The sequence below is a fragment of the Marmota flaviventris genome, chromosome 10 (assembly GCF_047511675.1).
Source record: "Marmota flaviventris isolate mMarFla1 chromosome 10, mMarFla1.hap1, whole genome shotgun sequence".
Taxonomy (NCBI): Eukaryota; Metazoa; Chordata; class Mammalia; order Rodentia; family Sciuridae; genus Marmota; species Marmota flaviventris.
Genome location: NC_092507.1, coordinates 122,820,697 through 122,847,406, shown reverse-complemented (window position 1 = coordinate 122,847,406; position 26,710 = coordinate 122,820,697). Strand labels below are relative to the sequence as shown.

General features: G+C 36.1%; 1 protein-coding gene across 5 annotated transcripts in view; it reads right to left on the bottom strand.

Moving 5' to 3' along the window:
- Arnt (aryl hydrocarbon receptor nuclear translocator) overlaps window positions 1–26,710 on the bottom strand; it is a 73,792-nt gene that overhangs the window by 34,412 nt on the left and 12,670 nt on the right. For all 5 annotated transcript variants that reach the window (XM_027953885.2, XM_027953887.2, XM_071618464.1 and 2 more), the window contains exons 2-4: window positions 11,540–11,651; window positions 6,049–6,093; window positions 127–171 (exon numbers count right to left, since the gene is read on the bottom strand). In XM_027953885.2, the coding sequence (XP_027809686.1) occupies window positions 127–171; window positions 6,049–6,093; window positions 11,540–11,651 (202 nt within the window). The remainder of the gene's footprint in view (window positions 1–126; window positions 172–6,048; window positions 6,094–11,539; window positions 11,652–26,710) is intronic.

The following is a 26,710-nucleotide window of genomic DNA, read 5'->3' as shown; positions in this document are numbered from 1 at the left end:
ATACCATTAGGTTTGAAGCTGAATCTTTCAGAATAGGAAATTCACTCTCATCCAGATGAAATGAAAACTCAGTATGGTTGGATTGCCTACTCCTAAAACAAGGAACAAAATAATCTACTACATTACCTGGCAAACCGCTCCTTATCATTAGACAGCTGATCGTCATCACACCTGAAGTAGAAAAAAATGGGTTAATTCAATACACTTGTTTTACATCTATTTCTGAAATGAAAACTAGGAAGAAATAAAAATATTAAACAGGAAAAAAAAGCCAATGGAAAAGAATTGTGAAGCAATGGCAATTAATAACAGCATCCCACAGAACTTAAAAAAACCTGTGACTACATTTCTAAGGTTTCCAATGGCTTCATTACTCTTAACTTATCAGACACACGAAAACAAGATGATGGGGGCTGGGGCTGAAATGGCAGAGCGCTTGCTTAGCATGTGTGAGGCACTGGGTTTGATCATTAGTACCACATATAAAAATAGGCAAATAAAATAAAGGCATGCTATCCATCTACAATTACAAAAATAAAAAATTTACAAAGAACAAGATACGGGCTGCTGGGTGTGGTGGCACACACCCGTCATCTGAGTGGCTCAGAAGGCTAAGGCAGGAGGATCACCAAGTTAGAAGCCAGCCTCAGTAATTTAGAAAGGTCCTAAGCAACATAGGAAGACCCTGTCTCAAAAGTAAAAAATAAAAAGGGTTGGGGATGTGGCTCACTGATTAAACATCCCTGGGTTCAATCCCTAGTATCAAAAAAATAAAAAGATGATCTCATGAAGATATAGTTGACTGCCATGCCAGCATCACTCTAAAGTTAGGGATAGGTAGGTTTTTGTTTATTTTAAAATCATTGTTAAAAAAAAAAAAATCCACATAAAATTTACTAACTCAGGCTAGGGTTGTAGCTCAGTGATAGAGCACTTGCCTAACACAGGTGAGGCCCTGAGTTCAATCCTTGGCATCACATAAAAACTAAATAAATAAATAAATAAATGTTAAATTCTTTAAAAAAAAATTTTACTCGGGCTGTGGCTGTGGCTCAGTAGTGGAGCACTCGCCTAGCATGTCAGGGGCACTGGGTTCTCAGCCCCATATAATAAATAAAGTTATTGTGTCTATCTATAACTAAGAAAAAAAATAAAAAAATTTTTCCTCCTCCTCCTCCTCCTCCTCCTCCTCCTCCTCTTCTTCTTCTTCTTCTTCTTCTTTTGTTGTTGTTGTTGTTGTTGTTTTCTGTTTTTTGGTACAAAGGATTTTCTTCACCCATTCATCTATAGATGGACATTTGAGTTGCTTCCACCCCTTGGCTATTGTGAAAAATAGGGCAATGTATGTAGGGTATGCAAATAACTCCTAAAGATCCTGCTTTAAGCACGAAGATCACTTAAGCGCATGAGTTGGAGGCCAGTCTGGGCAACCTAGCAAGAGACACTGTCTCAAAAAAGGAAAAACAAAACAAAACGAAAAAAAAAAAAACAAAACACTTCCAATTCTTTTTAGATATATACCAGAAGTGGCATTAAGGGATCATGGTTAACTCTATGTTTAATTTTTTGAGGCACCACCATATTGTTTTCCATCATGGCTGCATGATTTTACATTACCACCAACAGTGTACAAGAGTTCCAATTCCTGCACACCTTCACTAGTACTTGTTTTGCTTTTTTTTATAGTGTCTATCCTAATAAGTGAAAAATGACTTCTCATTATAGTTTTGATTTGTGTTTCTCCAATAATTACTAGAATATCCCTCATGTGCTTGTATCTCTTCTTTAGAGAAATATCTAGTCAAGTCCTTGACCTGCTTCCCCTGCCCCTTTTTGGTACCAGGGATTGAACCCAGGGGTATTTAACTACTGAGCCATATCTCACATCCCCAGCTCATATTATTTTTTATTTTGAGACAGGATCTCACTAAGTTGTTCACGGCCTCGCTAAATTGCTGAGGCTGGCTTTGAACTTGTAATGCTCCTGCCTACATCTCCAGAGCTGCTGGGATTACAGATGTACCACCATGCCCTTTGCCTGTTCTTTAATCAAGATTTTTTTTTTTTATTGCTATTGCTAAATTGTAGGAGTTCTTTAAGTGTTTTAGATGTTATTCTTTCTAAGATACATGACTTGCAAGTATATCTCCTAATTCCACAGGCTGTATTTTCATTCTGCTGATTGCTTCCTTTGATGTACAGGAGTTTTTAAAGGATAGTTTTAAATTATGATTTAAATAACGCATTTTCTCTCCTTGACCAAGAAAACTCATTCCATTCATCCCAACTATTTAATAGATAGATAACCTCCTTTCTACTATACAAAGATATACTGAAGGAGAAAGACCTAACTCCAAAAACACTATTCTCTATTTTGTGGTAATCAAACCCAGGGAGCACACATGCTAGGCTAGTACTACCAAGCTACATTCCCAGCCATTTTTCCTCTATAATGGGCACACTCTGCTATGCTTAGTGTACATACCTATAATGCCAGCTACTGGGGAAGCTGAGGCAGGATTGCAAGTTTGAAGCCAGTTTGTACAACTTACAGATACCCTGTCTCAACATTTAAAAAGGGTTGGAGGTAGTTCAATAATTGAGCACCCCTGGATTCAATCCTCAGTACAGAGGGTTTAAAAAAAAAAAAAAAAAAAAGGCTAATAATAGAGGCTAGGGTATAGTTTAGTGGTAGAGGGCTTTAGCATACAAGAGGACTTGGGTTTAATCCTTGGCACGGCAAAATAAAATAAGCCAGACTTTGTGGTGCATGTCTGTAGTCCCAGGAACCTGGAAGACTGCGGCAGGAGGGTCAGAAGTCTGAGGCCAACCTCAGCAATTTAGCAAGATCCTATCTCAAAATAAAATAAAAAATAATAGGATGTAGCACAGTGGTAAAGCATCCCTGGGTTCAATCCACAGTACTGCAAACATAAAATAATAAAAAGTAAAAATAGGGGCTGGGGATGTGGCTCAAGCAGTAGCGCGCTCGCCTGGCATGCGTGCGGCCCGGGTTCAATCCTCAGCACCACATACAAAACAAAGATGTTGTGTCCGCCGATAACTAATAAAAATAAATAAATATTAAAATTCTTTCTCTCTCTCTCTTTAAAAAAAAAAGTAAAAATAAATATATAAACATAACAGTCATTTATTTCAAGTGTTATGTATTGTACATAACTACATGTGCTATACTTTTGCACAACTAACAGCACAGTATGTTTATACTAGTAGTACCACAAACATTTGAGCATGATATTATAATATACGCTACAACATCACTAGGTGATAGGAATTTTGCAGCTTTATTATAATCTCATGGGACCACTGTCATATAGTGGTCTGCTGATTACCAAAATGTTATGCAAAGAACATGACTGTAGTTTTGGACTAGTGGATTTTATGGAATCAACAACTCAGGATTATATCTAATTGATCGGTATAAATAAATATTAGTGATTACCTATATACCATTCATGAACACAATTCCACTAATAGCATCTATCATTATAATTAAGAATTCTCAAGAGATCCTTGAAAAAGTCTATCATTGGAAAAAAACCCTGAAATTTCTTCCCTTCCTATCATTTATTGAAACCCTCTAATTCTCAAAGAGACCTCTTGGAGAATTACTCTTATTTGTTAAGTATTTTTTATGAAGGACCAAGTCAGTTATTTTCAAGAGGATCTAGCAAGGTTCATCATTCAGTCAAAACTAGAAATGTAAATCTTAATGTTAAACATTACTGTAAAGTAACATACTGATGTTACTGGCTATACTAAACATTATAAAACTAAACAAGGGCAAACAATTCACAATACAAACATCCTCTGCATAAAAATAAAAAAATGATGGGGCTCGGGCTGTAGCTCAGTGGCAGAGTGCTTGCCTAACACAGGTGAGGCACTGAGTTCAATCCTTAGTTCACATAAAAGTAAACAAAATAGGGGCTGGGGTTGTGGCTCAGTGGTAGAGCAAGTCCAAGCACTTGATTCAATTCTCAGCACTGCATAAAAATAAATAAAATAAAGGTATTGTGTTCATCTACAACTAAAGCATATTTTAAAAAATAAAAATAAACAAAATAAAGGCATGCTGCCAATCTATAACTACAAAAAAAATTTTAAATAAATAAATGGGGGAAAAAAGTGGGCAAATGATAAAAAGTTGGAAAATGATGTGTGTATGTGCACACATATTCACTTATAGATGCTTGTATATGCACTTTTTCCAGAAGGATACTCAATAACTATAAAAATCTAAGGGAAGAATTAAGTGTTGGCGAGGATGTGGGGGAAAAGGTAGACGCATATATTGCTGGTGGGACTGCAAAATGGTGCAGCCAATATGGAAAGCAGTACGGAGATTCCTTGGAAAACTGGGAATGGAACCACCTTTTGACCCAGCTATCCCACTCTTCAGATTAAAAACAGCATACTACAGGGTCACAGCCACATCAATGTTTACTGAAGCACAATTCACAATAGCTAAACTGTGGAACCAACCTAGATGCCCTTCAGTATATGAATGGATAAAGAAAATGTGGTATATATACACAATGAAATATTACTCAGCAATAAAAGAGAATAAAATCATGGCATTTGCAGGTAAATGGAATGGAGCTGGAGAGTGCGATGCTAAGTGAAGTTAGCCAATCCAAAAAAAAAAACAAATGCCGAATGTTTTCACCAATATAAGGAGGCTGATTCATAGTGGGGTTGGGAGGGGGAACATGGGAAGCTTAGACAAACTCTAGAAAGCACAAAGGGGAGAGAGGGAGAGGGAAGGGGCAAGGGGGTTAAAAAAAGATGGTGGAATGAGATGGACATCACTTCCCTAAGTACATGTATGAAGACACAAATGGTATGAATATGCTTTGTATACAAGCAGAGATATGAAAAATTGTGCTCTATTATATGTAATATGAACTGTAATATATTCTGCTACCATATATAACAAATTAGAATAAAAATATAAAAAATAAAGTTAGCTATTAAAGATTTTTTAAAAATCTAAGGGGAAGAATTCTGAGGGTCAAGTGAAAGGATGGTGTACTTTTAATGTATGTTAATATCTCCAATTCTGCAATAAATATATTACTTTTCCAACTAAAAAACTTATTTAATAAAACAAACTAGTAAATGAATAAATGAAATCTGGGTAGCCACATAGCCATATAATTTTTTTTAAACACAGCTCCGTGAATTTACTAGTCTAGTACCCATTATTGGACAATGTAGAAATTATCAAGGTAATATTTTCAGCTTCAGAAAGAAAAAAACGAAGACTCAATCATGGTATCTTCCTTTCTTTATGTCTTACTGCTTCTTTCCATGAAAACAAGCCAAGCAATTACTATTCAGCAAGAATATCCTTCCTTTCTAGAAGAACCCCTTCATTAACGTATTAAAAAGTCCATTTTTCAATGTTTCAGAGGGTATGAGACCAGCACATTAACAAATTATTCCTCCCCATATTCACTTCCTTGTGTAGCCATCTCTAACATCGATTCAAGACATGAAGATATGGTTTGTTTTGGCCAAAGGGACATCAGAAAATGTCATAGAAGCAGAGGTTTGTTAATCACCCTGGAAATTGCCCCTTTGTACTATAGTCATCACCACACGAAGAAACTCAGTCTCACCTCCTTGAAGGCAAAAGACAACAGAAAAATACACAGGCATCCCAAATGAGTCTCTCAGCTGACCAACAGGCTGAATGCAGTCTTATGAGCAAGTCTAGGCAACATCAATAGAATAACCATGCAGTCAATACACATAATTATGGACATAATTAATTTTTGTTCTTTTAAACTATGCATCAATAGAGGGTCTTGTAAATCGTCTGAACTCTTCTCAGGGCATGCCTCTGAAATTACTAACAGAATTCCTGAAAATATTCTGGACATTATAAATATGAAAATGTATAGTTTTAGGATGAAATACTTTCATTTGTCCAAAGAACAAAAATATTACAAGTCAGAAGTATAAAGATCATCAATTAATTTTTAGCATCAGAAATCTAGATAAAATTTTCCAAACTCTTACCTCAAAAATTTACTGTTCCCTTCCCCATCATCATCAAAATCCAGCCTAGGGAAAGCCAACAAGAAATACTATAAGCTTATTTATCAATAGTTATCACACAAAACATTAAGAAATTAATATTTCTCAATATACCTACCTATACACTTATCCAAATAGAGAAAAAAAAGGAAGTGAGAAGTCAAACAAAGCTACATTACCTTTTTCTCATATTGCCAAACTGGGCAAAGAAGCTGGACAATAGAAAAAGGGTACCTACTACTACCTCAACACCTCCCTGGAGTAGCAGCCTATCTTTATCAAAGGTTTGCATCAGAGTACAACCTCTACAAAAGGAATAGGAGCCCAGCATGGTGGCTCACATCTGTAATCCTACCTGCTTGAGACTAAGGCAAGAATATGCAAGTTAGAGGCCAGCCAAGGCAATGTGTTAGCAAGACACTATCTCAAAATAAAATAAGAAGGATCAGAGGGGTAGTTCAATTGTAGAGCTTGCCTAGCATGCAAGATATCTAGGTTCAATCTCCAGTACTGTCAGAAAAGGAGAGGGGGAAAAAAGGAATAGGAATCCACTCAAAAAAGACAAGAAAAAATTAATATGTCAAAGGGGAGGGTGGGGAGAGATTATGAGGATAGGAAAGATGGTGGAATAAAATGGACATCATTACCCTAGGTACATGTGTGATTGCATGAATGGTATGTCTCTATACCATGTACAACCAGAGAAATGAAATGCTGCACTTCATTTGTGTACAAAAGAATTGAAATGCATTCTGCTGTCATGTACAACTAAGCAGAACAAATAAAACAATTTTTTAAGTTAATATATGAATCCTGGGTTTGTTTGGGTCTTTTTTGTTTTGTTTTGCTTTCTTGGTGCAGCCCTAAGGATCAAACTCAGGGTCTTGAACATGTTAGGCAAGTGTTCTATCACGAGGCTACAACTTGTGCCTCAGGTCTATTTTTTTATTTCTATGGCCTATTCTAAGCCATTTTAACAGGTTTCTGAACATCTTTCAAAACAGTAATATTACATAAGGGAGTGATATAAGACAAGAAGTTTTTAGTCTAAACATATAATATACATTATGCTCAAGATACTGAGCTGAGAGAGGTAAAAACAAAAACCTTGCCCTGAAGAGGCTTTTTGTCTAGACAAATACAAATATAAAACAAGTGAGAATGGAAAAATGCTGTCTGAGGAACACAATCAATATGCTATTGGGGGCTGGGGATATAGCCCAATTGGTAGAGTGCTTGCTTTGCATGCACAAGGCCCCATGTTCAATCCTCAGTACAAAAAAAAAAAAGACTTGGCACTAGGGTGTGGCTCAGTGGTAGAGTGCTCCCCTAGCATGTGCGAATCCCTGGGTTCAATCCTCAGCACAACATAAAAATAAATAAATTAAAAAGTGTATTGCGGGGTTGGGGATGTGGCTCAAGCGGTAGCCACTCGCCTGGCATGCGTGCGGCCCAGGTTCGATCCTCAGCACCACATACAAACAAAGATGTTGTGTCCGCTGAAAACTAAAAAATAAATATTAAAAAAAAAAAAAGTGTATTGTGTCCAACTACAACTAAAAAATAAATATTTATATATATATATGCATGCTATGGATGTTCAATGAAAGAAGCAACTTTCACTTTAAGGGACTAGGGAAGATTATGGGTAATAGAGTAGGCCAATCTCCTATTAATCTCCATACTCTTAAAACTAAAACATTGCTCATGTTACAACTTTAACCCAGTTATCACTCTTGACATCTCTACATGAATTGTGTGTGTGTGTGTGGTGCTGGGGATCAAATCCAGGACCTTTCTGATTGCTAGGCAAGCACTCTACCACTGAGCTATATCCCCAGCCCTCACTCTTAGCATCTCTATTAGTGGGATAACCTGGTATTATAGATCTCTAGATGGAATACATATGAAGTACATGGTATTCCAAGTGTTTGTTCCTCTTCCTTCCCTGATCATCTGTCAAAATCCTATCATTTGGGGTACTGGGGTTGTGACTCAGTGGTAGAGCACTTGCCTAGCATGAGTGAAGCACTGGGTTAGATCCTCAGCACCATATAAAAAGAAATAAATAAAAATAAAGGTTCATTCACAAGGTACTGCTGGGCTGTGGTTGTGCCTCAGTGGTAGAGTGCTTGCCTAGTGTATGGGGGGCAATGGGTTCAATTCTCAGCACCATATAAAAATAAATAAATAAAAATAAAGGTTCATCCACAACTAAAAAATATATATTTAAAAATAAAACTACTGTGTCCATTTACAACTAAAAAAATATTTTAAAGGAGCTGGGTTGTGGCTCAGTGGTAGAGTGTTCACCTAGCACATGCGTGGCCCTGGGTTCGATCCTCAGCACCATATAAAAATAAATAAATAAAGATCTATGTCCAACTACAACTAAGAAATAAATATTAAAAAAAATTTTTTTAAATCCTATCAGGGGCTGGGATTGTGGCTCAGTGGAGAGAACTCTCCTAGCACGGGCGGGTTCAATCCTCAGCACCACCTAAAAATAAAGGCATTGTGTTGTGTCCATCTACACCTAAAAAAATAAATGTTTGTTTTTTTTTTTTTTAAATCCTATCGTTTGGGGCTATGGATGCATGCATCTCAGTGATAGAGCGCTTGCCTAGCATTTGTGAGTCACTGTATTCAATCCTGAACACCATAAAAAAATAAATAATAAGAATTTAAAAAACTATTGTGTCTTAAAAAATCCTATCAATCTACCTAATAACTCCATTTCTAAGAATCTATCTTAGAGAAATAACTTAAAATTGGGATGTGGGAGGTTTTATATACAAATAAGTTTACTGTGGTATTATACATAATAGAAAAATCTTGAAAATAATTTAAGTGTCTCATAATAGGAATTCAGCACATCTTCCACAAAAACATGAAAAATCACATTAATATATAACATGTAACAATATGAAAATAAAGGCTATTGTAGGAGAAAAGATTGGGTTATGATAAACTATATAATTATCTTAAGATATTTACATATAAAGACTAAAGGAGGGCAGGGTTGTGGCTCAGTGGTAGAGTGCTCACCTAGCACACGTGAGGCCCTGGGTTCGGTCCTCAGCAACCACATAAAAATGAAATAAAGATATTGTTGTCCACCCACAACTAAAAAACTTTTTAAAAAAAAGACTGAAGGAAATACACTAAAAAATCTATGATTGCTGACTTCCGCCATCTTATCGTTCTTTCTAAACTTCTATATTTTCTAGTGTTTCTTTTAAAAAAATACTTAAAAGACAATATATTTTTCTGATTAATAATAATACATATTCATTTCAGAATATCTGGAAAATAATGAAAAACAAAAGAAAATAAGTCACCCATAACCCCATTATCCAGAAATCTGATAAGTATTCTTTTAATTTTTCACTATGCACACATTCTGTTTTTTCTGACAGTGAAATATTACACATACTATAACTTCTTTTAATATATGAAAGTTTCTGTACTGATATATATTTGTCACTTCTAATAGCTATATAGTATTCCATTTTTAAATATAACTTTCTCCGGCTGGGGATGTGGCTCAAGCGGTAGCACGCTCGCCTGGCATGCGTGCGGCCCAGGTTCAATCCTAAGCACCACATAGAAACAAAGATGTTGTGTCCGCCAAAAACTAAAAAATAAATATTAAAAATATATATATATATTTAACTTTATATATATATATGATATATATATATATATATATATATATATATATATATAAAACTTTCTCAAAAGATGCCCTAATTTTGATATTTACATTTCTTCTGATTGTTTGCTACTATATATAACTACAACACATTGTTTTAGAGAGTGAAAGCTAATGCTAAATTCCTAAGATTCACATCCTAGATTGATAACTTACTAACTTTGGTTAGAAATTTACTTATTCATCTCATTCCTCAGTAAATGAGTTAAAATTTATAAAACTCTTGTACATATAGCAAGTCTTAATATGTTATTCATTTCATTACTTGATCCAAGGATCATTCTTGCATTACTACTGATAGCAACTAGTTATAATATTAACTACTTTTTTTTTTCCCCTGGTACCAGGGATTGAACTCAGGGGCACTTAATGACTGAGCCACATCCCCAGCCCTTTTATTTTTTTTTTTGCATTTTATTTAGTGATGGTCTCCCTAAGTTGCTTAGGGCCTCGCTAAGTTGCTGAGTCTGGCTTTGAACTTGCAATCTTCCTGCCTCAGCCTCCCAAGCCACTAGGATTACAGGCATGCGTCACTGCACCTGGCTATTAACTACATTATTTTTAAAAAGAAAACGAAGGAAAAAGGAAAATTTTATATTTAAAACGGACACAATACTATCCATCATTCCTGGCCCCTTTAAAGCAACCTCCTTTCTTAGGCTTTTCCCATTATTTACCAATTAAATGCAGAATTTTCATACATTAAAAGCACTACACTCGTTTCTTTCTTATAAAACTTGTAATCTACCTTGTATTATATTTTTTAAATTTATTTTTTAGTTGTAGTTAGACATGATACCTTTATTTTACTGATTTTTATACGTGGTGCTGAGGCTGAAACCCAGGGCCCTGCACCTGCTAGGCAAGCACTCTACCGCTGAGCCACAACCCCAGTTCCCCCTTATATTATATATATATATATTTTTTTTTTTTTAAGAGAGAGAGAATTTTAATATTTATTTTTCAGTTTTCGGCGGACACAACATCTTTGTTTTGTATGTGGTGCTGAGGATCGAACCAGGGCCGCACGCATGCCAGGTGAGCACACTACAGCTTGAGCCAGATCCCCAGCCCCCCTTATATTTATTTATATATGCAATGATTAGCCTTGTCAGAATTCAAGCAACTAGGAAACAAGGAGTATATCTCATTTATCACTGAATCCTATTAGCAATCAGTACAATGTCATTTACTAATGAGGCACTTAATAAATACTTTTGGAACTGAAATGAGCTCTGTGTTCCATATCACAAAAAGCAACCAATAACTTAGAAAAGAAATATTCCAGAGTTCAGCATCGAGCTGGGGTCGTGGCTCAGAGGTAGAGCACTCACCTAGCATGCATGAGGCACTGGGTTCGATCCTCAGTACCATATAAAGTAAAATAAAGACATTGTGTCCGCCTATAACTAAAAAATAATATTAAAAAAGAAGCTCATCAAAAATGATTTTGAGAACAGATTAAAAGCTTAATGAAAGCAGCCAATAGTTTTCTCAGCGATAGTGAAATCTCTGTGCTTAGCCACAGTCCTTCACCTTGTAGGTTTTTGCTTTTAAAAAAAAATTACTTATAAGAAATTTAGATAAAAACATAAATTCTATAAAAGGAAAAATCCAGGTGCTGAGGAGATATATGATCATAGTATACTAAATAAGTAGTTGAAGTGAGAGAGTTAGGAATAGCCAAGTGGGCTGATCAACTAACTCAATCAGTGTTGTTTATAGGAGAAATATTCATGACACTATACTCAAACTTACCCTGGTCGCCGCTTAATAGCTCTCTGGACAATGGCTCCTCCACCTTGTATCCCAGGGGCAGGGTTTCCAGAGGCAATGGCTGGACCTAATGATGGTACATCTGATGTCATTTCTGTCATAGAAAAACATTTAAAAAAAATAAGATCTCTGCTTGGGTCTATGAAAGGTTCAAGCTATGGATAAAATCTCAGTTATTTATTAGAACTGTCAAATATTCATATCCATATTGGTCTCCTTGAATTTTCACATTGGGAAATGGTTTTACCATATTTCAGTTTTCCCCATTTAGTAAAGTTTAGAATATGGAGTACCATATTCTGTAGCCTTCACTTTTAAAAAGTTTTATGTATTTATTTAGGTACCAGGGATTGAATAGGGATGCTCAACTACTGAGCCACATTCCCAGGCCTTTACGCATTTTATTTAGAGACAGAGTCTCACTAAGTTACTTAAGGCCTCAGTAAGTTTCTGAGGCTGGCTTTGAACTCACAATCCTCCTGCCTCAGGCTCTTGAGCCATAATAAGCTTTTTTGGGGGGGGTACCAGAGATTGAACTCAGGGGCATTTGACCACTGATCTACATCCCCAGCCCTATTTTGTATTTTATTTAGAGACAGGGTCTCAATGAGCTGCTTAGCACCTCGCTTTTGCTGATAGCTTTGAACTCACGATCCTCCTGTCTCAGTCTCTCAAGCCGCTGGGATTACAAGCTTTCGCCACTGCACCCAGATCATAATAAGCTTTTAACAGTGACATAATATTAATTTAAAACAAACTCATACACAAAATGTATTGGTTTATACATTTATTCATGCAACAAATATAACTGAACTACTTTTATATATTTTAATTAGAAAAGCAAACTGAAAAGCCTGATACTAATAATAACCTAAATTCCAATACTTAAAATAAAATTATATAGAGTAAAACTGAAGCTGGGCAGGTTGGCACAAACCTATACACCCAGCTACTTGGGAGGCTGAAACAGGAGGACTGTGAGCTCAAGGTTAGCCTGGGCAATACAGTGAGACCCTGTCACAAAAGTAAATAAATAAGCAAGCAAGCAAGCAACTGGGTGATGCACACCTGTAATTCCAGCTACTCAAGAGGCAAAGGCAGGAGGATCATTAAGTTCAATACCAATCTGTGCAGCTTTGTGACACCTGTCTCAAAATAAAAAATAAAGAGGTCTGGGACTGTAGCTCAATGGTAGAGTGCTCCTAGGTTAATCCTCAGTACTGAAAAGTAAATAAAAGTTTTTTTAAAAAAGAAAGAAACAGAGTAAAACTGAAAGTCCCTCAGTTTGTCTTTCTTGCCTGCTCCTAACAACTCACCTCTCCTTCTAATTCAATTCCATCTACCAGGAGTAACTACTGCTAACAGGTACATCTTATCTCTTTATCAATTTTCTCTAAGTTTATATATACTTATCTTTGGAATAAAAAACAGATACCTCTTTTCATAGTAAAAATGAAATTTTGCTCTGCAACTTCCTTTTTGTCATTTAAATATATATCATAGATATTGTATGTGTATTATACATAATATAAAATTATAAATAATATACAATCACACATATAACTCATTATTTTTTAAAAACATTTTATTTTAGTTGTAGATGGACACAATATCTTTATTTTATTTATTTATTTTTTTATGTGGTGCTGAAGATGGAACCCAGTGCTTCACACATGCGAGGCAAGCACTCAACCACTGAGCCACAACCCCAGCCTACCTCATTCCTTTTTATGACTTCATGTTATTTGATTCATATTGTTTAACTATATACCATGTATGTATGTATGTATGTATGTATGTATATATTTGGAATTTTTTATATTACAGAGCAAATTTTAATAGGATATGTCCCACAGGGATAAAGTAACCTCTCAGTCCCAGAAGTGGTCCAGGGGAAAGAGACGCTACCTGAAGTATGCAAACATAAAAGGGACCTCCTACAGACTCAAGGCAAAGGGAATGCCATCAATGCTGGGACCTAAGCAATACACAAGGAATCATGAGCATGGTGGGGCTGACTCCAAGTTCATAGGCAAAGGGCAAAGGAATTAGACACAAAGCTATTTGGGCTCCTTCTTGTTTGCCTATGTTTGCTTCAGCAGCATGATCTCCAAGTCCCTTTGCTTATGTGGGCAGCAGCGGAAACCCATCACCTTGACCATTACCCTCAGAGTTGCACTGCGCGTTCACACTGGGATGGGCTCACACTGTTTACCATGGGCCATGGCTACAGCAGCAGCTCCGGTCTGTTTTGGTTATGTCAACTCATTCTGTCTGACACTGCAGGCCTCCAAATGTATCATATTTTATTCAACCATTCTCCAACTGACATTAAGGTTATTCCCAATTTTTAACTATTATAAATAATGTACCATTATTATAAATAATATATATTTACATATAAATCTTTAAGTACTCTTGCTATTTAGGATATATTTCTAAAAGTGAAATTTGTTTCTAAGCATATAAGCACTTAAAATTTTTTTGATATTATTAAATTTTTAATAACTGCTAGTAGAATTACTTGAAAACAGTTTCACGTTACTTCCCACATTTTTATAAAGTGATTAGTAAATGAGAACAAACAAATTCTACATAGAAACCATTGAGCAATTATTCATATTTCCATTTACAAGGAACATTCATTGGGGGTGTTCAGACCCATTCTTTGCACAATGTTAATTTCTTTTCTTTTCTTTCTTTTTTTTCTGCAGTAATAAATTTTAATTTAAAATGTTCGCTTTATTTTATTATCAATTTTTTATTTATATATGACAGCAGAATGCATTACAATTCTTATTCCACATATAGAACACAAAGCTATTTGGGCTCCTTCTTGTTTGCCTATGGTTTGCTTCAGCAGCATGACCTCCAAGTCCCTTTACACAATGTTAAATTCTTTTCTTTCTTTCTTTTTTTTCCTGCAGTAACAAATTTTAATTTAAAATTATATTCAAAGTATATTCACACCAATTCGTAGCTTTATACATGTACTTTGGATAATAATGTCCATCATATTCCACCATCATTTCTAACCCCAAGCACTTAAAATTTTGATGGTTACTACTAAATTACATTCTAAAAAGACAGCAACACGACATACCTATACTAACCCGGTATCAGAGAACCTATTTTACTCATTGGCATTCAATTTAGTTTAAAAAAATATGAAATGTGGGGCTGGGGCTGTGGTTCAGTGATAGAGCGCTTGCCTTGCACATATGAGGTACCGGGAATCCTCAGCACCACATAAAAATAAATAAACAAAATAAAGGTACTGTGTCCATCGACAACTATATATACAGGTATATATTTATTTATTTATACAGATAGATAGATAGATAGTTGTCCATCTACAAATATATATACATATATATATATATATATATATATATATACATACATACACACTGAAATGTGAAATGCTCCAGAAAACCAAAATTTTTTGTGTGCCAATATGAGAGCACAAGTAGAAAATCTCACACCTGACTTCAATGTAATGGGCTAAAGTCAAAACACAAGCATACTAAAAATACTGTATAAAATTACCTTTAAGCTATATTTGGGGGTACGGGGAGTACCAGGGATTGAATTCAGGGGCATTCAACCACTGAGCTGCATCCCCAGCCCAATTTTGTATTTTTTTTAGAGACAGGGTGTCACTGAGTTGCTGCATCTCGCTGTTGCTGAGGTTGGCTTTGAACACGCAATCCTCCTGTCTCAGCCTCCTGAGTTGCTGGGATTACAGGCGTGCACCTGTGCCCAGCTTTAAACTATATGTTTAAAGTACAGGAAACAATGTATTTTGTGATTATACTTGAATGCCATCCACAAGATATATATATATATGCAAATATTCCAAAATTCAAAAAAATCTGAAATCTAAAGCACTTCTTGTCCTAAGCATTTCAGATAAGGGAAACGAAGTCTTTTTTATTTTTACCAATTTTTTAAATATTTTTTAAATAGAGACAATACTTTTATTTTATTTGTTTATTTTTGGAGGATCAAACCCAGTGCCTCACAAGTGCTAGGCAAATGCAAGGCCACTGAGCCACAACCCAAGCCCCTATTTTTACCAAATCTTAAAGGTAAAAATGATACATTTGTTTTCCCTAGCATTGTTTCCTTTTAGATTTGGAAGTCATCTGAAATAAGAGTTGACTCTTCATAGCTTTCATATTTTTATGATGAATAATGTGTGCTATGGCTTCAATATCATTTAACTGTTTAATGTGAGTGTCCACCAAAGGTCCACTGTTAAAGGCTTGATCCTCAGGTTGGCACTAATGGGAAGTGTTGTTGAACCTTTGGGAGGTGGTGTCTAATGGAAGGTCCCTAGGTCATAGGGGTCATACCCCTGAAAGGGAATGTAGAAACTCACCCATCATGTTTCTTCCTTTACTTCCTCCTCCCTCTGTCTCCTGGCTCACAATGCACTAACTCCCATACACGCACTAACATCCACAGCCCTAAACTAAACTGAGCTGATATAGGCAACATGCCTTTCGACCTCCAGAACTATAACTAAATAAATCTCTTCTCTTCATAAATTAGTTACCTCAGGTATTTCATTAAAGCAACATAAACCAGACTAATACAAGGTGTCCTTTTCTAATAAATTTGTAGTATGCAAAGATTAAGCCAGGCGTGGTAATCCCAGTGGCTAAGGGGCTGAGAGAGTAGGACCACAAGTTCAAGGCTAGCCTAAGCAAAGCAAGATGCTAAACAACTCAGTGAGACCTTGTCTCTAAGTAAAACACAAAATAGCTAGGGATGTGGCTCAGTGGTTGAGTGCCTTTGAGTTCAATCCCCAGTAACCACCCCCACCCCCCCCACCCCAGCAAAAAAAAGATTAAGCCCTTTGTCTTTTATGTACTAAGAATATTCTTGGGCTGGGGATGTGGTTCAAGTGGTAGCGTGCTCGCCTAGCTTGCATGGGGCACTGGGTTCGATCCTCAGCACCACGTTAAAAAAAAAAAAAATGAAGTAAAGATATTGTGTCCACCTAAAATTTAGAAATAAATATTTTTTAAAAAGAATATTATCACCATCTATATTACCTTTACTATACAGTTTTCATTCTTATTAAATATTTTTAGTTGTTGGGCTGGGGCTGTAGCTCAGTGGCAGAGCACTTGTCTAGCACATGTTCAATCCTTAGCACCACATAAAATAAACAAATAAAATAAAGGCATTCTGTCCATCTACAACAACAATAAAATTTTTTTAAATATTTTTAGTTGTAGACAGATGCAATATTTTACTTTATTTATTTATTTATTTTCGGTACTGGGGATTGAACTCAGGGGCACTCAGCCACTGAGCCACATCCCCAACCCTATTCTGAATTTTATTTAGAGACAGGGTCTCAGTGAGTTGCCTAGTGCCTCACCATTGCTGAGGCTGGCTTTGAACATGCAATCCTCCTGTCTCAGCCTCCTGAGCCACTGGGATTACAAGTATGTACCACCGCATCCAACTTATTTATTTATTTTTATTGACGCTGAGGATCAAACCCAATGCCTCACACATGCTAGCATTCTACCACTAAGCCTCAACCCCAGCCCACAGTTTTCATTTTTACGTTGTTAAAGTTACCAATGTTTTTCTAAATAGTTCCTAGACTTTTGCCTTGCTCAGGAAAATTCACCTACCTCCTGGCTTTCTTCTACATTTTCTTAATACATTTTTGTTCACATTTTAGATCTTTAATTCATCTGGAATTTACTGGGTATGGTTTATGGGATGCTAATTACAGTCACGTGCTGCATAATAGTTGAGGTGAACAATGAACTACACATTCGATAGTCTATGAGATTATATCACCTAATGATATCATAGCCATCAGAGATGGTGTAAATACACTTTACAATGTTCACACAATGACAAAACCAACTGATGCATTTCTCAGAAGTTATCCTGTTATTAAGCAACGTGACTATTTTCTTCCAAGTGTATAGCTAATTATACCAACACTGTTTGCTTAATATTCCATTTTTTCCTCACTTATTTAAAAGTATATCCTTTATTATACATTAAATGGCTGTGGACATTTGGTGTCTTTCTACACTTGCACTTTGCATTAATGTATTTTTCTAATCCTATGTCAGTACTAAACACTTGATTACATCAGCTTTACATTATATCCTAGTCACCTAATAGAAAAACTGTATTCCCCATTTTTATAACATTTTTCTTCTTAAATGTCACACACTGACTTTTGTTTCCAGAACAATGAAGTAGATATACCATTCCCTATTCCTTCTGCTAAATACAACAAAAATCCTGTGCGTTATATAAAACAAATATGAGTACTTTGAAAATTGGTGAGAAAGGCAGAACAGCTAGAGACCTCATGATTAGAGAAATGATATAGAGATAAGTTCCCAGAATTGTCTTTTTACCTCCTATGTTCCAGACATGGGGCTGAAGAAGTCAGAAACCTAGAAATGCCAAGGGGCAAAGACAAAAATAGCCCCTCAAAAGCCTGCTCTCTCTAGCCAAAGGATCAGAAAAAGGGATACCTTCACAAAACAAGATAATATTTAGGGAACTGCCAATTTTGACAGGAAAAACTATGACCCCAGTCTTACCTATATAAGCAAAAGCTGAGTGGGGAGTGCAGACTTCTGCACTTGTAAAGCTACAAGAAGGCACCTCAACATACCTATAGGGCGCCATCAGAGAAGGCCAAGTAGAGATCCAGAACTTTCATCTTCCCTGGTCAGAAATAAGGACCTACCCTTTACCACGTATGTGGGGGGGATGATCTATAATTCCCACCATCACCCAGCATAACAAGATGTCCTCACCTCAGGTGTCAAAAAAGGCAAATGGGATTGGGTGTGGGGGTACACGCTCATCATCTCAGCAACTCAGAGGGCTGCAGCAGGAAGGCAAGTTCAAATCCAGCCTCAGCAACTTAGCAAGACCCCAAGAAACTTAGTGAGATCCTGTCACAAATTTTTTAAAAAAGTAAAAAGGGTAGGGATGGGGCTAGGCGGTTAAGCGCACCTGAGTTCAATCATCCCTGGTACCAAAAAAAAAAAGGCAAAGTGGGAACCTCAAATTCTATCTCTACCTAGCAGTCTATATAATGCTTCCCTTTCTCCTGCCAAAGTCACGTCAATGAAAGGCAGCAAAAAAAAAAAAAAAGGTTTAAACATGCAACATCACACAACAACACAAAATTTTCCAGGTTTTAATTTAAAAAACCACCTGTCATACCAAGAATTAGAAAGATCTCAAACGGAATGAATGGATGCCAACACTGAGATGATAACATTACAATTAACAAACATTTTTTAAGTATGTATGATAAAAATGCTTCAAAAGCACCTAAAAACACAGTTGAAACAAATGAAGGGGAAAAAAAATTCAGCAAGGAAATAGGGGTTATAAAAAGAACTCAATGAAGGCTGGGGTTGTAGCTCAGCGGTAGAGTGCTTGCCTTGGATGTCATGAGGCACTGGCTTCAATTCTCAGCACTGCATATAAATAAAAAATAAAGGTCCATCAACAACTAAAACAAACAAATAAATAAGTATTTTTTTAAAAAAAGAACTCAATGGAAATTTTAGAATTGAAAAATATAATAACTGAAATAAAACTTCATGATGATCTCAGCAACAGTAGAGAGGACATAAAAGAAATAATCTGTGAAATGAAAGACAAAACACTAGAAATTACCTAATCTTAATGACAGAAAAGAGACTGTAGGAAAAAATAGACATGAAAAAAAAAATTGACAGAGCCTAGGGAACCCTGGTGCTAAAACAAAAACATCTAACATTTCTGTCACTGGAATCTTGTAAAGACATGAGAAAGAAGGCAGGGCTGAAAAGATAACATCTGGAAAATTACCAACTATGGTGGAAGATACAAGCCTACAGATTCAAGAAGTTGTATGAACCCCCAAAAATCCATTAAAACAACATCATAATTAAACTTCTGGAAAATAAAAACTAAGGAAAAATCTTGAAAATAGCTACAGAAAAATGGCACCTTAATTACAAGGGGAAAACAATTCAAATGACATTTAACTTTTCATCAATAATCATGGGAGGCCAGAAATAAGTGGGATGACATTTTTTTCTAAGTATGAAAGAACAGAACTGCCAACCTAGAATCCTAACACTCAGTAAAAATATCACTAGGGAATAAGGGGGAAATTAAGACATTCTCCAATAAAGGAAAATTACAAAGAATTTGCCAACAGCAAACCTATCCTAAGAGACTATGATTAGAGAAAGTCATTTAAACACCAGGGACATTATAAAAGAGGGAATTTTGCAACATCAGAAAAGAAGAAAGACCACAGTAAGCAAAATTCAGGTAAAAATCAATAGTTTCACTTATTTTGTGTTTTCTAAATTATGTTTAGTAAAAACTACAACACTGTCCAATGTGTTTCTAATATGTAGCCCATATACTTAATAATATATCATGTACATATTAATCAAAGGAAAGTAAGAGTGGCTATATTTAGCAATAAGCAGATAAAACTGATTATAAATAAATCAGATAAAATAGCAAATAAAATTTATTAGATAAAAGAGATTTTAAAATAATAAGGCAATTTGCCAAGAAAACACAGCTACCAGACACAGTGGTACACACCTGTAATCTCAGCAGCACGGGAGGCTGAGGCAGGAGGATTTTGAGTTCAAATCAGCCTCAGCAACTTAGCAAGGTCCTAAGCAACAAAGCAAGACCCTGTCTCAAAATAAAACAGATGTGGCTCAATGGTTAAGCATCCCTGGGTTCAATTCCTGGTACCAAAAAAGAAAAAGAAAATACAGCAATTCTAAATCGGCATGCACCAAACAAGAAAAGTGCAAAATATGCAAAACAAAAACTGACAGAACTGAAAGGAGAAAACAATCATAGTTGGAGACTTGAAAGCCCCTCTGAACAAATGACAATTAGAAAATCAGCAAAGATGGCTAGGGGTTGAATCCCCATCACCTCAAAAAAAAAGGGGGGGTGCTGGTTGTGGCTCAGTAGTAGAGCGCTTGCCTAGCATGTGTGAGGCACTGAGTTCAATCCTCAGCACCACATAAAAATAAATAAAATAAGGGTATTGTTTCCATCTACAACTAAAAATAGTAAAAAGAGAGAAAGAGAAAAGAAAAGAAAATCCATGAAGAAATGGAGGAAATCAACTTTATCAACCAACAGGCTCTGATTAACATTTATAGATACATACCAACAACAGAAAAAACACATTCTTTTCTTTCTTTTGGGTGTGGTTTTAGGGATTAACCCAGGGGTGCTCTACCACTAAGATACATCCTAAGTCCTTTTTATTTTTCATTTTGAGACAGAGTCTTGCTAAATTGCCCAGGCTGGTATCAAACTTACAACAGTCCTGCCTTAGCCTCCTAAATTCCAGGAATTATAGGCATGTACCAACACATCTGGAGATACAAGTGTCCCTGAAAAATATGCCTAGGTAGACCAGATCTGAGGCCATTAAAAAAAAAAAAAAAAAAAAAATATATATATATATATATATATATATATATATATATATATATATATACAGTTAATATTATACTCACGATAAAATACAGGATTCTGTTTTTCACCTGAGACTGGAAAATGTGCAAGAATGTCTTCTTTCACAATTTAAACAGTGTGGGAAGTTAGAAGTTACAGCCAAAACAAAAATTCTAGAAAAGGAAATAAAAGGTATACAGATCCTAAAAGACCCTGCAAAAGAACCCATCAAAGAATGAAAAGACAAGTTACAGAGATAGAGCAAACATTGGCAAATCATATATCCACAAAAAAACTAATATCCAAAGTTTAAAAAGAACTCTCAAAACTCAACACTAAAAAAGCAAACAGTTCAAATATAACATGGGCAAAAGTCATGAAAAGATATAGTGAGAAAAGTGAACCAGTAGGCATCACAAAAACAGACGTTAAATTCTACTTCAGAGCTATAGTTAAAAAAACAGCATGGTACTGACACCAAAACAGACATGAAAATCAACAGGACAGAATAGAAGACACAAAAACAAACCCACATAAATACAGTTACCTCATACTAGACAAAGGCACCATAAATATACATTGGAGGAAAGATAGCCTCTTCAATAAATGATACTGGGAAAACTTGAAATCCATATGTAGCAGAATGAAATTGAACTCCTATCTCACAAAATTCAACTCACAGTGGATAAAGGACCTAGGCCTTAGACAAGAAACCCTGCACCTACTACAAGAAAATGTAGGCCGAAATCTTCATCATGTCAACTTAAGAACCGATTTCCTACACAAGATCCTAAAGCGCAAGAAGTAAAATCAAGAATCAATAAAGAAATGGTTATCAAACTAAAAAGCTTCTTCACAACAAAGGAAATAATCAAGAACATAAACAGCCAGCCTACAGAATGGGAAAAAATTCTTGCCACCTGCAATTCAGAGCATTAATCTCCAGGATATATAAAGAACTCAAAAATATTTAACACCAAAAAACAATAACAACAACAACAACAACAAAATCAAATAACACAATAAACGGGCAAAAGAACTGGACAGGCACTTCACAGAAGAAATATGAATAATCAACAAATATATGAAAAAATGTTCAACTTCTCTAGCAATTAGAGAAACGCAAATTAAAACTACACTGAAATTCTATCTCACTCTAGTCAGAATAGAAATTAGCAAACATACAAGTAATAATAAATTGTTGGCGAGGATGTGGGGAAAATGGTACACTCATACATTGCTAGTAGGACTTTAAATTGGTGCAACCACTCTGGAAAGCAGTATGCAGATTCCTAAGAAAACTTGGAATGGAACCAACATTTGACCCAGTTATCCCATTCCTCAGTATATCCGCCAAAGGACTTAAAAATCAGCATACTCCAGTTACGGAGCCACATCAATGTTTATAGCAGCTCAATTCACAATAGTTAAGCTATGGAACTAACCTAGGTGCCTTCAACAAATGACTGGAAAAAAAAAGTGGTATATATACACAATGAAATATTTATTCAGCCATAAAAAAGAAAGACTTTATAATTTTTGCCAGTAAATTGAGAGATCTGGAGACTATCATACTAAATGAAATAAGCCAATCCAAAAAAAAAAAAAAAAAAAAGATCAAATGTTCTCTCTGACATGTGGATGCTAACACAATAAGTTAGGGGCAGAGGGAAGAACAGAAATTCATTGGATTAGACAAAGGGGAATGAAGGGAAGGGAGAGGAAATGAGAATAGGAAAGACAGTACAAGGGACTGGACATAACTTTCCTCTTTTCATACAAGAATATACCACCAATGAAACTCCACATCATGTACAACCATGGGAAAATGGAAGGTGGGAGTAAACCCAAAAGGAGTTACAAGAAGGATTAAAATTCAGACTAAAGAACATTACATTTTTTAGGAAAATAGAAGGTGGGAGTAAACCCAAATGAGATATGATTAAAATTCAGGTTGAAGGACACAACCAATAGCCTTGATATTTTTTCAATGCCTGTTTAACACAGATTTAGCTCCATGCTCTACCCCAAACCACATAAGCCCCTAAGTTAGCACACAAAAATGGGTTTATCTGCTATCTGGTCCCCTCTCATTCTCTCTCTTCAAATACATCATACTTTATTTATTCTTCCCTTCCTTTATTGTCCGTGGATTTCAAGACAATAACCCAGAAGGAAAATTGGTGATGTGGGGAATCTAGTTTCATCTCATTCTGACTTTAATCACCAAGCCACATCCCCAGTACTTTGTTGTTGTTGTTGTTGTTATTGTTGTTCAATTTTGAGACAGGGTCTCACTAAGCTCATTAGGTCCTCACTAAATTGCTGAGGCTGACTTTTAACTTGTAATCCTCCTGTCTCAGCCTCCAAAACCACTGGGATTAGGGGCAGGCACCGAGATGACTGACCCAGGCATTTTTTCCTAGGAAAATGGAAGACCTACCTTTGCACAAAAATCTGTACACAAGGGGCTGGGATTGTGGTTCAGTAGTAGAGCACTTGTCTAGCACATGTGAGGCAGAGTTCAATCCTCAGCACCACATAAAAATAAATAAATAAAGGTATTATGTCCGTCTACAACTAAAAATATTTTTTTTAAAAAAGTGTACACAATTGGGGCTGGGGATGTGGCTCAAGCAGTAGCGCGCTCGCCTGGCGTGCGTGCGGCCTGGGTTCGATCCTTAGCACCACATACAAACAAAGATGTTGTGTCTACCGAAAACTAAAAAATAAATATTAAAAAAAAAAAAGTGTACACAAAAGTTCATAGCAGTTTTATTTGTAATAACCAAAAACTGATTTTAAAAAAGATATCTTTCAACAGAGGAATGGTTAAACAAACATACCATTACCATTGCAATAAAAAGAAAAATCGATTGATACACTATCATCTTATGTAATGAATAACATTCTTTTTGTTTGTTTGATTTTGTTTTTTGTACTGGGGATTGAACCCAGGGGTGCTTAACCATGGAGCCACATCCCCAGTCCTTTTTTTTATATTTTATTTAGATACAAGGTCTCGCTGAGTTGCTAAGTGCCTCCCTACGTTGCTGAGGCTGGCTTTAAACGCATAAACCTCCTGCCTCAACCTCCCAAGTCGCTGGGATCACAGGCATGCATCACTGCACCTTTCTATATGTACTAAATAACATTGTAAGAAAAGTTCCATAGGTGTCTCCAAACTACCAAGAGGGTTCATAGCGTACAAAGATTAAGAAACTTATCTAGAGGCTGGGGTTGTGGTTCAGTGGTAGAGTGCTTGCCTAGCACGTGTGAAGCACTGGGTTCCATCCTCCACATCACATAAAACTAAATAAATAAAATAAAGGTATTGTGCCCATCTACAACTAAAAAATATTAAAAAAAAAAAAACTTGACCTAGAGAATTTCCACAATGAATATGGAAATCTTCACCTTGTTTATTGTTTTTTTTTGGACTTGATTCTCATTTTCTTAAAGCAAATATGATATTTTATCAGAAATAAATACTTATATAAAACATCTGTTAATAAAATCATATCTTCCCTTTAGCTTGCTAATAACATGAAACACTCCCAGCCCTTTTCACTTTTTAAATTTTTAGCAGGGTCTCTCTAAGTCTGAGAATAGCTTCAAATACGCATCCTCCTGTCTCAGCCTCCTGAGTCACTGGAATTACGGGCATGCACCACAACTGGTGGCTGCTCGGAACCATTTTTTAGTTCCTGGAACAACCCTACTTGAAAATAGTAATGGGTTGCATCCTGTAAAAATGCATGTCATCCAGAACCTCAGAATGTGTTTTTATTTGGAAATAAGGTCTCTCAAGATGCAATTAGTTGGGCTGGGGTTATGGCTTGGCAGTAGCGCACTTGCCTGGCATGCATGAGGCACTGGGTTCGAGTCCCAGCACCACATATAAATAAATAAATAAATGTCAATTAACAAATATTAAAAAAAAAAGATGCAATTAGTTAAGCTTGAGGTCACAATGGATTGGGGGTTAGGGGCTCTAGACCCAAAGACTGTTGTCTAAGGGGGAAAAAAGAGAGAGACAAAGAGAGAAGAATATTCAGATAGAGGCAAAGAAATTGGGCGTGGTTGATCTATAACCTAGAAGATAGGAAGCGGTGTCTCCTTCAAGGCCTTTAGATAGAACCAGACCTATCAATATCTTCATTTCAGAACTTGAGACTCTAGAACTGCAAGAGAATCCTTCCAATTTGTGTTGTTTTAGCAACCTTGGGGAACTACCAATAACAATGTATGGTTCATTTAATAAGCTGCTAGATTTGGTATGCTAATATTAGTTCTATTTATTGTATTCATGCATTCATTCTGGAGATCAAAACCAGGGCCACAGATGGATTAGCTCCATTAAAATTGGAGAGAAACTTATTGTGACATTAAGGGTAACACAGTTAAGGAGTATTTTTAGTATGCTGAACTCAAGTACCTTCTATAAAAACCACAGTCTAGCCAGGCACCATGATGCATGCCTGTAATCCCAGCAATTTGGGAGGCTGAAGCATGAGGATCTGAAGTACAAGGTCAGTCTCAGCAATTTATCAAAGCCCTGAGTCAAAATAAAAAGGGGCTGGAGATTGTAGCTCTATGGTGAAGTGCCCTGGGTTCAATTCCCAGTACCAAACACACATACACACACACACCCACACACAATCTGACAGAAATTACAGCAACAGATTTTAATCACTCAACATATTCTCCCAAACTTATAAACTTATTTCTAAATATAAGTTGCTTTTCTGAAGCCTGAGGTTGTAGCTCAGTGGTAGAGTGCTTGCTTAGCACGTGTGAAGAGTTGGGTTCAGGGCTGGGATTGTGGCTCAGCCGTAGAGCGCTGGCCTAGCTTGCGCAGGGCCCTGGGTTCGATCCTCAGTACCACATGAAAATAAATAAAGGTATTGTGTCCAACTACAACTAAAGAATAAATACTTATTAAAAAAAAAATGGGTTCAATCATCAGCGCCACATAAAAATAAATAAATAAATGTATGTGTCCATCTACAACTAAAAATATTTTTTCTAATATTTTATTCTTTTATTTTCGGCAGACACAACATCTTTGTTTGTATGTGGTGCTGAGGATCGAACCCGGGCCGCACGCATGCCAGGCGAGCGCACCACTGCTTGAGCCACATCCCCAGCCCCATACAACTAAAAATATTTTTAAAAAAATAAAACCTGAGGGCTGGGGATGTTGCTCAAACGGCAGTGCACTTGCCTGGCATGCGCGGGGCGCTGGGTTCGATCCTCAGCACCACATAAAAATAAAGATGTTGTGTCCACCGAAATCTAAAACATAAATATTAAAAAATTTTCTCTCTCTTTAAAAAAAAAAAAAAAAACTTGGGCTGGGGTTGTATAGTTCAATGGTAGAGCACTTGCCTTGCATGCGTGAGGCACTGGGTTCAATCCTCAGCACCACATAAAAATAAATAAATAAAAATAAACATACTGTGTGGGGTTGGGCAGATAGCTCAGTGGTAAAGCACCTGCCTAGCATGCATGAGGCCCTGAGTTCAACCCCCATCACCACATAAAAAATAAACAACAATAAAAAATTATATTAAAAAAATAGCCATTAAGAAAAATAAAACTTGCTTTTTTGAAGCAGAAAAAATAATGTAAGTCACCAAAAACAGG